Raw genomic sequence first — 14,271 nt, forward strand, 5'->3', positions numbered from 1 at the left:
TCAAATTAATCTTCTGGCCTTCCCCATGGGATTGTTCTTTTTAGTGCTGGAAGTTCTGAGCTTGGCCATGAATTCTGGAGAGCAAGGCCCAGTGCCACATGTAAAATAAGCCCCAGTTGTCCAGGTGTATTTCCACTCTATTTTTCCCACAATTATATCTTAAAAAACCCTCTTCAGCCATGTTTCCACACAAAATTGCAGTCTCATTTGTTCTGTAGCCACTTGGTGATAAGAGCACATGAACTTCCCCAGCTGCAGGTGACAAAGTGTCCTGGGGATGTTGGATGCCCAGGGCTGGAGAGGGGGAAGATCCATGTGGGGCATGAGAGGAGTGGGAGGGGTTTGCTCCTCATGCTTTGCCTTGGGAGGCTCCTGATCTCCAGCTGGTCTCTCTTGTTGGTCACTGAGTCTCATAATCCTCTTAAATGAATATTTACATGCCCTGCTCTTTGGGAATGTGCAATTCCTGCTCATTTAGGCAAAATCGGATTCTTTGCTGCTCTGCTCTCCTGCATCCCAAGGGGAGGATCCTCCTCCTCTAGAGCTTTTCATCATCATCTGCTTCAGCTTTTTGGACTAGAATGTCCCACTTCCACCACATGTCCCTTTGTTCCAACTCCTTTTATCTTCTTTTTCTTCCTATGGATCTGAGAAGTTTCCAAGATTAACTTTACCTCATTCTTTCCAAGTAAACTTGTCTGAAGGAAGCAGGAGACTTTGGGAAGGTCATTAGGCCTGGCTAATTAGTGAGTCTTTCTTGGGGAATTCCTGCATATTTGCAGACATCCAATTAAAACCCTGCATGACAATTAAGAGGCAGATGGGTTTTCATGGTTTCTAACTGTAAATATCCTCATGTGGCCTCAGAATCAGAGCCATCTCAGGTATCTGGGGCAGGAGGCTGAGATTGCTGAGTAGCACAAAGTTCTTCTGTTCCTGGGCTCCCCTTGGAGAAAGTTTTTGGTGGTTTTTTGGTTTTTGTTGAGTTCTCAGTGCCCGTGACCTGTTGCTGCCTTTTCCTGAGTGAAGAAAACACAGAGCAGACGTGCTGGAGGACACAGGAAGATGATGTGGAATGGAAAGCCCAGCATCTTTGTCTTTCTGAAAACTTTGTCCCTGCAAAATACTTCATGAAGTCCCAAAATTCCAAATGTTAGGGACAAAATAAGCACAACTTGAAGGATCCCAGGCTGAGCTCAGAGCAGTTGGGAGTTGGTGCAGTCCCATGTTGGACTCTGCTGAGAACCAGGCTTAGTTTTGTGTTTATTTACTCGGGGTTGTTATAACAGAATTCCTGCCCTGCTCCAGAAAAGCTTCTTTAGGAGGTGGCAGTGAGTATCAAACTCAGCATTCCTGAAGGTGGGGTTTGGGCTGGATGGATGCCACTGTCTGCTCCCAGGAAACCCCAGGAGTTTCTGGTAGGCTGCAGGTGGTGCCCTGAGGATCAGGAGTGACTTTTGGCATCAGTGCTAAGTTCGGGGTGCTTTTCTGCCTGCTTTATTTAATATTTCTCCTGCTCTGAGCAGAAGCAGGGAGCTGTGTGGGAGTTCAGTGCCCAGGAGCTGCTTTGTGGTGCTGATTGACATCACCTGCATCTGAAAACCTCCTGCTCTAGGAGCTGCTCTCAGGGCAGGATGAGCCAGCTGTTTGCTCCTGGTATTTTTGACCTCCCAATTTCAGCAGGAAATTTGCTGTTTTGGCATTTGAAAATCCCTCCAAACGTCCCCTGTGGCTTTGAAATGATGCCACATTTTGGAGGTTTGGATTCGTGCCTCTGGTTATTTTTGAAAAGAACAAGGACCTAAAAATAACCATGTGTACTTTTCCAGGCAGAAATGCTGGGTTTTTGGGAGCCAAGTGTTTGCACGGAGGCGGCTGCAGTGAGGCTTTGTGAATTTATGGCTCCAGCAGCTGAGAGCCTCCCTGGCCAGCCCTGGGCTGAGAACCCAGCCCTCCTCCTCAGCACAGGGGCCTGACCTTCCCAAATTCCTGCTCTGCTCTTCTTACTTGGGAAGTGATTATCTCTGTAGCTTTTCACCATCTCCAGCCTTCCCATCTGGAAGAATTTTGCTGAAAAATATTTTCTGTCCTTTTTGCTTACTGCAGCAGTCCAAGGGACGCAGAACCTCATGATGCTTTTGTGTTTTGAGAAGAATCAAGTGCTAGAGGAGGGGAAGGTTTGGTGGGAGTTCAGTGAGAAGAATTTTGGATCCTACCTGTAGCTCTGGCTGAATTTTGTGGATGGCGGTTCTCCCTGAAAAGTTGACTTTTGCAGAGTGTTCCATGCTTGTTTGGGTTTGTGCATCTCAACAGTTCCTTCTTACTTAGGAAATGATTATCTCTGTAGCCTTTCACCATTTCCAGCCTTCCCATCTGATAGAATTTTGCTGAAAAATATTTTCTGTCCTTTTTGCCTGTTGCAGCAGTCCAAGAGACTCAGAACCTCATGATGCTTTTGTTACCTGCCCGAAATCCAGCAGGATTTTTCAGCTTGCTATTAAAAGAAAGTTGCTAGGAACATAAACAAAGAAAACTCCAGGAGCCCCAAAACTCTGCAATTAATGAATTTGTGTTTGAGCTCCCTTGGAGAGAAGGGCAGTCACTGTCCCCTCACCAAATGGTTCTGCAGCCTTCAAATTAATCTTCTGGCCTTCCCCATGGGATTGTTCATGTTAGTGCTGGAAGTTCTGAGCTTGGCCATGAATTCTGGAGAGCAAGGCCCAGTGCCACATTTAAAATAAACCCCAATTGTCCATGTGTATTTCCACTGTACTTTCCAGACTTTTCCACAATTATATATCAAAAAACCCTCTTCAGCCATGTTTCCACACAATTGCAGTCTCATTTGTTCTGTAGCCACTTGAACTCACACTCTCTGTGTACCTCTGGCTGCCTCCCCCAGGCTGGGACCTGCTGCTTTCCATCCAGTTGCAGGAAAAGTTACAGGAATCAGATGCTGCTGAGTGTATTCCTGCAGTGGCTGTTTGAAAAACCTGAATAAAAACCTGGCCTGGCTTCTAAATTTAGAAGCAATGCAGGCAGCAGCTCTGGAGGCGATTTCTCTGAGCTAATTATCCTGTTAGATAAAGCATCTCCTGCATTGTCTAATCAGATGAAAATATCTGTGTTACAGATGGTCCCTTCCATTCATTATTCACTAAGGAGATTAAGTTTCTGAGAGAGAGGAGGAGCAGGGTGAGGGAGGGGACAGTGCAGGAGGAGATTGAGTGTGGCCCTGTGGCTGTCACTGTGTGGATGTGTCCCTTCTCCCTGAGTCACCAGCATGGACCAGTTCTGCTGCTTCAGCAGGCTGGACTTTCCTTAATCAGCTGGATTTTCCTTCCCAGTTCTTGTTTCACTCTCAAAATTACTACAAAGCACCAAACTGAGTGGGATTTCAGGGGGATTTTTTGGGATTCTCTCTGTCAGTTGATAGGTAGAGTTCCTTTCCTTCCTTTAGGGCATCATTTATTGATCAGTGCCCCAGCACAGTGGGTAAGGAGCTGGTTACAGGGTCAGGAAGCTCAGTCCCTGCTGCAGGGGAGCATCCAGGAATCACTGCCTTGCTTCCAGAAGGAAAAAACAACCCATTTTCTCCCAGCCACAGTTGCTCATCTGATTATTTCTGTACTCCAATGTTTTCCCTGGTGAAGTTCTTCCCTTGACTCTTGGCTAAGCATGAGCTGGGGAAGCAGTGCCACACAAAAATAGATGTGTTTAGTCTGGGCTGTGCTTCATTTGAATTGTTAAATGGCTCTGGCTTGCAAAGTGTTCATCCTCCATGGGTGATATCAGGTTAAAACCTGGAGATTTTGGTTGTAAGTGCTCTCACCACGCAGACAGGGCAAACACAAGCGAGGCCTAACAGCCACATAGGTTGGATTTCAAGACCTTTTATGAAGTTAAGCATTTCAAAATTGTTTCATGTTACTCTGCTTCTCTGTTCTTTTGCAGACTGTGACGTTTGTGGTTCCTGGTTTTCCCAATGTTTTTATTTCCCTGTTAGTGTAGGAAAACCCTGTGGAGACTTTAGAAACTGGTGGTGTGGAGGATGCCATCGGGAAGCTGACTTGCAAAAGTTGTTAGAAAATAAACACAGTTGCCTGTCATGTGGGTTTTCTTTGACTTTGTCTTGGTCACTCAACCATGGAGCTGTTCACTACAAGAATAGATAAGGCTGAGACAAAATTATCTCAAAATCAATTTAGAAGTGGTGTCCACATGTAGGCATCCAGAAAAAAAATCTTTGCTTAGATAAGAGAAACTCTTAGAACTTCTTCGGTGTTGAGTCTCTGGTTTAGATTCTGACAGTACCCAACAAGATGTCCTTGGGTTGGATCTTTGAGTTCAGCTTCCAGCTCATCCTTTGGTTTTATTACAGTAGGGATGTCCAAGGTGCTTCCCCTACCAGCAGGTGGGAGATCACAGGTAGCAGTTCTGGTTTAACTCTGATTTCAGCCCAGCTGGTGGAACAGGTACTTCTGAATAACTTCAGCTAATCTTACCTGCTCTCTTCAGTTTCTAGCACTTCAGGCTCTTGACAAAGTTCTTGATCTCTTGCCTGGGAACCTTGGATGTCCACTTTTCTCAGCCCTCTTGTGTAGCAGCAGGAGGTTTTGGTGGTTTTCCCCTTCCTTTCCTCCTGGAAGCAGCCCCATTCCTGTTGGCACCTGTGGCTTTGTCCTTCACAGTGCCTCAGGCAGGTTTGTCACCCTCTGTGTCCCTGCCTGGCACCAGGAGCTCCCTTTGGATGTTCCCAGCCCTGAGGGATGGAAGTTGTTCCAGTGTCTGCACTGCAGTGCTGGCACTTTGGAGTTGTCACTAATGAGAATTAGTGCTGCCATGTGAAATCCTCACTCCTTCCCAGACAGAGAAATCGGTGCAGGAAAAGGATCCTCAGCAGCTGCTTTGATGTTCCTGAGGTTCTGGCACAAACCATCATCTTCAAAGGGTGTCATCAGCATTAATTAGAGACTTGCACTTTATTTTTTCTCTCCTCCTCTTACCTTCCTCCCCCAGCCCTCCTCCTGCCTGGCTGTGGCCCATGGGCTCCTCTCTCATTTCCAGAACACGACTGAGGAAACATCAGTCTGTGCCAGAGCTCTGTGCTCGCCTGGGGCTGGATGTGGAGTCACCAGAAAGGTGCTCCACAACCACTGAAGTCAGAACTGTACTGATTTTCAAACAAGGCCTTTATGTTACTTCATTTCCAACTTGAACGTGTTAGAAGTGCTCAGGGTTTATATTTAGCAGCACAAAAATCAGATTGTTGTTTGTGCAGTGCAGCAAGAGCCTGAATTGGGAGCCAGGGCTCCCAGCAGGAGCTGCTCCCAGTCCATGCTCAGCTCCCCGTGCTGAGGGGGCTCACCAGCTCTGGGGCCCTCAGGAGGCATTTGCTGATCAGTTTTACAGTGAGTGCCAGCACTTCTGGCTTCTCCATGGAGCAGAACCCTTCCCAAGCAGGAGAGGGGCCGAGGGTGGGAGCAGGGAGGGAGAAACCTCAGGGTCAGCTTTTCCTGCTCCACCTCTAGCTTTCCAAAAGGTTTCACTTGTGCCTGGTTGTTGTGGGGTCAGGGAGCTGGTGCAGCCTGTTTGTGCCTCTCTGGAGGGAGCAGGAGGGAGCCCTGTTAACCCCTCTGTGTTTCTGTTCTTTGTCTTGTTTTCAGCTGGAAAGAGGTGACTTCCTCTCAGAAGAATGGAGGGAGAGGATTGCAAACACAAGGTACAGTACAGCACTTGAATGCTGCTTTCTGAGCTGGATATTTGGGAGTTTGTATAATGGAAATTGGGAGGCTGGCCAGCTTTTTATATAGAATTTCCATAGCAAATACCCAAAGTCTATCTGCCAACTCTTACACTGGCCTCTTTAGATCCTGTTTTCTGACTAGAAGAATGGCTTGGAGTGTACGTCCCATGATATTCCATACAAGGGTGTATCCAAGATAAATTCTGCTTATGAGAGGAGCACAAACCTCCATTTGTTTTGCATATCCCTATAGTTCATGTCAGGGATTCTGGCAAAACACTCCTTCTCTTGGCTATTGGGGCACACAGGCTCACTTTCCCTCTAATAAAAAGGAAAAGACCCAAGTGAGTTTGTTTCAACTTAAATTGGAAGTTCATTTAAACTAATTGTCTTGAAGATTTATTTATGTGGAGAACTAAATGCAGAGGGTTGGGCTCCTTTCTGAGGGAGCAGAAAGGGAGTAAATTTGTTAAAAGCAATAAAAGTCGTCTGTATTTTTAAAGCTTTACATTCTTTCAGCCTTATGAGTAGAAAAAAACCTCTTTATTTTTATATGACCTTCTGGGCCACCCTGTTATGTGGGGGAATGGGAGGCAGTTGTCAAAGAGAGCTCTGAAAGCCTTCAGAGTTGTGGCAATTTCTGGATTGCTCCCAAAGCTCTGGTTGTGAGAGCCTGGAGCAGGCGTCTGCCAGGCTGCAGAATCCTGCAGGATTCTGCCCCTCACTTTCTTCTGGAGGTGCCTTTTAATTTGTGGACAGACTTGTCCCAGCCTTGCAGCACACTTGGGTTTGGCTTTGTTGCTTGTTATTCCAAGTGCACAATCCTCTGCTGCCCGGGCAACTTTCCTCGGAATTAATTTAAATTTTTTAAAGAAATTTTTGGCTGCAGGAGCTCTGGCTGCACCCAGGAGTGCTGGGAGATGTTTGGTTTGTGTGGCACGGCACTCACTGTGTGTCTCAGTGCTGTTCCACCTCATTCTGGTGCAGGATCAGGGAATTCTGGAATGCTTTGGGTTGGGAGGGACCTTAAATTCCATCCAGTGCCACCTCTGCCATGGGCAGGGACAGCTTCCTGTACCTCAGGCTCTCTTCAGTCTGGCCTTGGACACTTCCAGGGATGGGGCTGCTACCAGACATGGTTCCCTGTGTGTTCCAGGGGATCCCTGTTCCTGTGGCTTGGCAAAACCTCCTGGAAGGAGGGCTGAGCCCAAAGGGATTCGGGGTTCCTGTGCCCTGCACGCACACACACAATCCTGTGCCAGAGTGAACACTGTAAAAACACATCTGCAGGCTCTGGCTTCTTCCCTTCCTCTTCTGGATGATTTCTACTCCCATTAATATGTTTGGCTCTTTTGCAAGGCCTGTTTTTTTTTTGGCACATGGGAAGGAGGAGGAAGAAACCCCTGCTAGCTTTACTTGCCAGGCAGGGTTTCCCAAATTTCCAAGAGCAAGGCGTAGCAAGAGTAACTTTTTTTTTCCCTTGGTGCATAAACATTTTCTTCATTCGTGGTTTTTAATAGCTTGGAGTGCTGCTCTTAAACTCCCTGTGTCCTTGTTGAACACATTTCACGTGTGGAGGCACTGAGAAGGGAGTTTTCCTGCAAAGAAATTAGCTCTTCATGTGGGAACAATAGGCCAGGAGGGCTTTTACACTTCACAGAATCCTGCAGTATCCTGAGCTGGGAGGGACCCCCAGGGTCCCTGCACAGCCACCCCAACAACCCCACCCTGAGCAGCCCTGAGAGCTCCTGGAGCTCTGGCAGCCTTGGGGCCGGGACCATTCCCTGGGCAGCCTGGGCAGTGCCAGCACCCTCGGGGGCAAGAGCCTTGCCCTGAGCTCCATGCCAAGCCCTGCATGTTCATTCACCAGGGAGCTCAACCACTGCCAAGAGGTGTTGAGGACTCTTGTTGCAGCCTGGGCACCAAATGGGCACCAGTGACAATTAGGCCAGGCTGATTAGACCTTTAAACTAATTAGACCGTTTCTAATCTGTGGCATGTTCTGTTGCTTTCCCAAGCCCTTTTATCATTACTGGGATTCTACCTCTGTGCAGATTTCTTTGTTTCCATATGATTGGTTTTTTTCCAGGAACAACCCCTTCCCTCATTGAATTTCTTAGCCCAGAAGCAAAGGTGTAACTGCTCTGTTGTGGGTAGGGCTGAAGTGCTGGGGTTAGGACAGGGGAAACGTGCTAAGATGTCACTGTATTCTGGCATTTTGGGGAATTTGGAGCTGGAAGAGAAACAGAGTGCCCAGAGCAGCTGTGGTTGCCCCAGATCCCTGGAAATGCCCAAGGCCAGGCTGGACACGGCTTGGAGCAGCCTGGGACAGTGGGAGGTGTCCCTGCCATGGCAGGGCTGGCACTGGATGAGCTTTAAGGTCCCTTCCAACCCAATTTTATCATTCTAAAATACATTTTGATATTTTGCTGTAAGATTTTAAGTCCCTACCAAGAAGCAGCAGGATGAAGAGCTGAGTGTTGCTCTCCATGTTTTGGGTGACAGGAGCTGTAGAGTTGGGGACAAGCAGGTTTGTCCAAGGCAGGAGTGGCTGGGAGGGCTCCAATGGCTGTGGTGTGACTGGGGGTCCTTGTGGGTTGTTCCTGGCTCCCTGTCTTTACCTGGATCATTGTTTTGCAGTGTTATTTTTGTGAATAATTTTGCCTTCGGGCCCGAGGTGGATCACCAGCTGAAGGAGCGCTTTGCGAACATGAAGGAAGGTAAATCCAACTGGAAATGTTTTCCCCCTTCTTTCCTGATTCCTGTGGGAGCTGGGGTGGGAGGGGGCCTCAGTTCTAGCTGGCAAAGCCAGGCCTTGGGGTTTGTTCTGTGCCTTGGGGCAAAGTGTCCTTACCACAGTGGGATTTCTACCCCTTTGTGTCTGCCCACACTCCCCTGGCTCCTTGGAGCATCCCCTCTGCTGGGAAAACTCTGGGGCAGGGTTGGGGTGGGAGCAGCTGCTGGTCCATCCTTCCCTCTTTTGGGAGCCCACAAAACACCCAACAGCCAAGGCCAAACTTCCTGGATCCCTGGCAGTGCCCAAGGCCAGGCTGGACAGGGCTGGGAGCAGCCTGGGACAGTGGAAGGTGTCCCTGCCATGGCAGGGGTGGCACTGGGTGAGCTTTAAAGTCCTTCCAGTCCAACCCATTCCATGATTCTTGGCTGCACAGGCACAGCTTTGGGAGGCCAATCTGTAATTCCATACAGAATTCACTTCTCCTGTTGCTGGCTCATTTAGAGCTGGGTGTTAACTCCTGGTTTTGGAAATGCTCCAAACCTGTGGGGAGGTGACACTTGAGGACAGGGTTTGGTGGGATGCACTTTGATGGTTGGACTTGATGATCTTAAAGGTCTTTTCCAGCCTTAATGGTTGCACAATTCCATAAAAACTGGGCCAGTGTCACTGGGTGCTCCTGGGAAGCCACACTGCAGCCTGGGGACACCCCCAAACCCCACAATGGCCTCTCCATTGCCCTGAGTGTCTTTCCTTTGCTCTTAACCACTGGGAAAAGTAACAATTTTACTTGGTTGTGGCAGAAATGACAGAAATAACAATTTCTGAAAAGAAAAATATGTGGTGTGAACAAAGCAGCTGTGGCTTCCCATGGCATAGCTTTGTGCTGAAATAAATAATGTGACTTTTGGGCTCTGCTGCAAACCATAAAACCCCCAAACTTAAGCTGTTTTCTTTAATTTAACTGGATTGTTTTTTAGTGTTCAAACTTGTTTAATGGTGGCTTGAGAGCAGTGGGAAGGTGGAGATGTTTCAAGAACCCTTTACAATGATGAAACCTGATTTCTCTTCCCAGAGTGTGCTTCAGGCTCTGCTGAATGACCCCAAATACCCATGAAATGGAGATTAGTGGCCTCTAAATTAAAGGGCTTTGGGGGCTTGTGTATAAAAGATCCCACGTAGGATGGAGATAATTGAAATTTCTTTAGATTGCCACTGAGACTTAACATGCTTTTTTTTATTCTGAGTGTTTCAAATCTGTCATTTTAAACGATCCTTGAGGTGTCACCTGGCAGGAATCATGGCTTGGCTTTCTTGGGGCTCTCAGAATGAGAATTAAGGGATTTATTTGTTTTTTAATGCTATACAAGGGGCAGTTTTATAGGACTGCTGTTTAGGGCTCTGTACTGGGTTATATTTAATAAGTAGTTACTTCTAGAACAAACAATGGAGCTGACTGTGCTCTTTGTTTTTGTTTTTTTTTCTCCTTTTTCCAGGTGGGAGAATTGTGTCCTCAAAACCTTTTGCACCTCTAAATTTTAGAATTAACAGTCGAAACTTGAGTGGTATGATTGCCCTTTTTATTGTTCATTACAGTTGTGGATGTTCATTATCTGAAAATGTCTGGGGGGTGTTACTGCTTTTTAGAGTCGTTTAAGTAGAAAATGTTACTGGATTGTTAGTGCACACTAAGTGACAGGTACTTAAAATCTATTTAAAAAGAGGAGAGGACAATTTAAAATCAATTTAGAATTTATTTAAAGAGAGAAGCAGACACTTGTGATGGGGTTTGTGCTGCTGTGTTTTGGTGTTGGTTCCATCAAGGTGTCTCTGAGCTGCAGAGAAATCAGGAGTTCAAGGGTGTGATTCATTCCTTCAGCCACAAAGAGCAGCCCTGACTCACAGGGGAGTTCCCTACACCCTAAATCCAGGCAGGTCAGTCCCACCAGGCAGGATTCCTAAGGCTCAGGGGACAGTGGGAGGTGTCCCTGCCATGGCACTGGATGGGCTTTGAGGTCCTTCCCAACCCAAACCATTCCAGGGCCGTGTGAAATGTTCACCTTTGAACATCTCCTGTGCTGTGTATTGAGCAAACAAACCTCTCCCAGCCACACCCAGGCCCTGGGTTTGGTTCATTGCCAGCACAGGGTCGTGGTTTCCTTCTCCTCTGAACAGGCCAGACTGTGTTTGGCAGCCTTGTCCTTTGCAAGGACCTGAGCTGCAGTTTAAGGAGGTTTTGGGACATTCCATGTGGTTGGTTTTGACCTTTTCTGACTTTCACTGTTGAAATTGGGGTGTCTCTGCAGAAGCTGGACTGATGTTCTTTGTGGGTCCCTTCCAGTTCAAGATTTTAATTGAAATTTCTCAAGCAGAAGAGCAGTCCAAGCTGGGGTTTACATGTATTTACTGTGTCAGTGCTAAATTTCCCTTAAATCAAACCCCCCTCATTCCCTCCCTGTGCAAACATGGGGAGCAACACACTGAGTTCCAAATCTCAAGCTGTGCTGTCTAATTCTGTCTAATTTTGGCCTAAGCTGCTTTTGAAGAATAGTAATTTTTGGACTGTCATGAAGCAAATTGTGCCCTTGGGAGTTATTTTTAAGCTGAAATTCTTGTGGATGTCCCACACATCAGACACCCAAACCTGCACTTTTCTTCCCTGTTTGAAATTCTGGTTTTAGGCCCCATGTGGTTTGGAACCTTGTTGAACCTTGGGTGCTGGACTGCCAATTCTTTGGAGGCATGGATTTGAAAATCAAAGGGAAAAAGGGTGGAATGATGCTCCTGGAACTCCTCAAGCCTCAGGAGAGCTGGGACCAGGCTGCCAGTTTGCTAATGAGGCAAAGAGAGCCTGAGTGAAACTTGGGCCCTCTTGCAGAGCCCACCAGACCTTGAGGAAATAAAAAAATGCACTTGGAGAGGTTTCAATTAGTCCTGCCCACAAAAATACAGGGATTAGGCCTCTCAAGCCTTTTCTTTCCTGGATTTTTCCCATTCCCTTCTCTCTGTGCTGCTCTTTCACCTCAGAGCAGCCCTGGCTGCCTCTGCCAGTTGAGCCAGAGCTTTATCCCATCCCAGCTCTCAGCCCAGCCTGGATTCATTGGGAGTGTTTTCTAGAATGCTGAAGTTTCAGATCTCAGCTGTTACTTAATGCTGAATGGAAATGCTGATGTTAAAATTATATTGAGATGATTAATTGGAGTTTGGATGGGTGGGAGGCTTAGCAAAGGAGAGCCAACAGTTTCCACCAGTAGGAAACTTCTAGGCATTCAGATAAAAGGTCCTGAAAGAAAATTACCTTACTATGCTACAAACAGGGGGAAATTGTGTAGATAAATTTTAGGGCTTATTATTTATAAGGGGCTAATTTTTAGGGTTTATTATTTATATGCTACAAACAGGGGGAATTGTGTGAATAAATGTTAGAGCTTATTATTATTTTAGGCAATCCCTGAGATCATATTATGTTGGGAAATACCAACATCAAATGGTCTCGTGTGGGATGTGCTGGGCCAGGGGCTTGTTCCAGTGGCCTGTTCCAAGTGACACTCCCAGGGAAATGCCATCCCCAGCATGGCCAGGGTGCTGCACATGGAGCAGGGAATGTCACTGCTCTGCTGCCTCTGTGCTGCCCCACAAGGTTTCCCTAACACTTGTATTCATCAAGGCTTTTTTTGGTGCCTGAGCATGCCTTGAGTCACGTCTCACCTGTCTGTCTAATACTCTGATCTGGAGTATGAACATTTAAATAATTTATACAAAACCCTGGGAAAGATCAAGCTTTAAAAAGGAGGCACCAGTTCCCTCAGCTCCACTTTTGTCCTTAGTAATTCCATCTGTGGGAAGAAGTGGAAATGTGGAAAGAGTTGGGACAAATGAAAACAAGTATTAAAATGTGGTTAAAATAGTGGTTGAGGTTGCTGAATCCCAAGCCTCGCTTTTGGCCTCTTCTGGGTCATTTTTGTTTAATTAGAAACGTGCCATAATTTCTCCTGCAGCCCTGCCACTCACTCAGTGGTTGTGGGAATGTTTAAGGCACATCCCCATGCTATTAATTCTGGAGAACAAAACAAATATAGACAAGAAAGCAAACCCAAAACATGTTTGTGCCCAGCCCAAATATGGGGCAGCTGCAGCTGACAGGGGCTGGGCTGGTGACGTTCTGGGGCTGTTGAACTCAACCCTGTCACACACATGTGTTGTTCCTTGGAAAAGTTGTCTGGGACACAGCTCTGCTGGCCAGAAGTAACTCACTCTGGGGTGGCTGGCTGGAAGGTACATGTCCCACATGTTGCTTTCCTGTGGGGTGCACGTAGCACAGAGTAAGAAATTCCCTTTCAATTCCCAGCAGTGTTTTACTGGAGGATCTGCAAACCAGATTTCTCTGTGTTGGTTGTTGTAAAATCAGGGTGCCCCCAACAAAGGAAAATGATTGGCATCTGGAATGCTGAATACTCACTTTATTAAAACTATATTAGATTATACTATAATGAAAAGATATATATTATACTATATCATACTTCTAAATTTTAACTGCTATTGAAAATGTGTACTGTCAGCTGACAGTCCTGACACACATGTGTGGATCTAATTGGTTAATGAATTAAAGGACTATCACTAAAATATAATAATTAAATTCTTTTAGGTAAATAATCTTCCCAACACCTTCTACATGTTCACAAAACAACAAGAGCAGTAAATGAGATAAGAATTGTTTTCCCTCTGTGCTTCTCCAGGGAAAAACCTGAGAGAGAGAATTCTGTCTCTGTTCAGAGGGCATGTGAATACTGCAGTTGGTGCCTGGCTGGTCTCAGTGAGTTTCCCCTCTCCTCCCACAGATATTGGCACTATCATGAGGGTTGTGGAGCTGTCACCACTGAAGGGCTCCGTGTCCTGGACGGGGAAGCCAGTCTCCTACTACCTGCACACCATTGACAGAACCATAGTGAGTACCAGGGCTGCCAGGGGCCAGAGCCTGTGCCCTGCTCCTGGCAGCACCTTCCAGCTCCACATCCTTCTGCCTGAGACTCGTGTTCCTGTCCCTTTGTGGGCTTACACACCTGAGCGTGCAAGCTGCCTGCTCAGGGCTCCACACACCCTGGGGTTAAGGGCAGTGCTGGTTTACTGAGATTCACTGATCAAATTCTTTCTGCAGCTGCTCAGAACTGGGCACTCCTGCTGTCCTTTCCTCACAGAGGAAAGACTCAGTGGGGCTTTGATTCCTCTGTGGTGCACAGACCATTTCACTCAGTCATATTCAACCAGTAAATCTCAATTTTAGTACAATTCTCAGCTGCTGTAGAAGCAGCCCAAGCTCCACAACAATGATGATGCATTCACAGTTCTTTTAAATTGAAAAAAAACTAAACAAAAAAACCCCAAACCAACCAATAACAATAAATACCCATGCAACAGCCCCTCCCCAAAAAAACCCCACCAACCCTCCCACCAAAAAGCCCCCAAGGTCCTCATAAAACCCAACAAACCCTTTGGAAATGAAAAATTTTGTGGAGAAATTATTTATCCCACCCCCAGGTTTTTGCAGTGGGATGGTAAGGCTGTTTTCCTTACTCTGCTGTAGCCTAATAAAGCTTTTGTTCAGGAATGTGCCAGAGAGCAGATAAATGCTGGAGTACGAGGGTGCAGCAGCTTCAGTGCAAATAACTTCATTGAAAATCAGCCTCTGCTGAGGGGAGATATGTGACACAAAGCTTTAAAACAAGGCCAGGCAGTGGTGGGGATGATAAAACCTTGCAGAGGTTGGATTATGCCCTGTTACACAACAGGCTGG

General features: G+C 46.7%; 1 protein-coding gene across 9 annotated transcripts in view; it reads left to right on the forward strand.

Moving 5' to 3' along the window:
• Nucleotides 1-14,271, forward strand: part of DOT1L (DOT1 like histone lysine methyltransferase) — a 77,314-nt gene that overhangs the window by 31,745 nt on the left and 31,298 nt on the right. For all 9 annotated transcript variants that reach the window (XR_005626293.1, XR_005626294.1, XR_005626292.1 and 6 more), the window contains exons 8-11: nucleotides 5,667-5,722; nucleotides 8,387-8,466; nucleotides 9,977-10,045; nucleotides 13,319-13,425. Coding sequence is in view for 6 of the 9 variants with exons in the window: in XM_039696797.1 (XP_039552731.1) it covers nucleotides 5,667-5,722; nucleotides 8,387-8,466; nucleotides 9,977-10,045; nucleotides 13,319-13,425 (312 nt within the window). In the remaining 3 variants the exon portion in view is untranslated. The remainder of the gene's footprint in view (nucleotides 1-5,666; nucleotides 5,723-8,386; nucleotides 8,467-9,976; nucleotides 10,046-13,318; nucleotides 13,426-14,271) is intronic.

The sequence above is a fragment of the Passer montanus genome, unplaced genomic scaffold, assembly GCF_014805655.1.
Source record: "Passer montanus isolate IOZ18808 unplaced genomic scaffold, ASM1480565v1 scaffold114, whole genome shotgun sequence".
Lineage (NCBI taxonomy): Eukaryota > Metazoa > Chordata > Aves > Passeriformes > Passeridae > Passer > Passer montanus.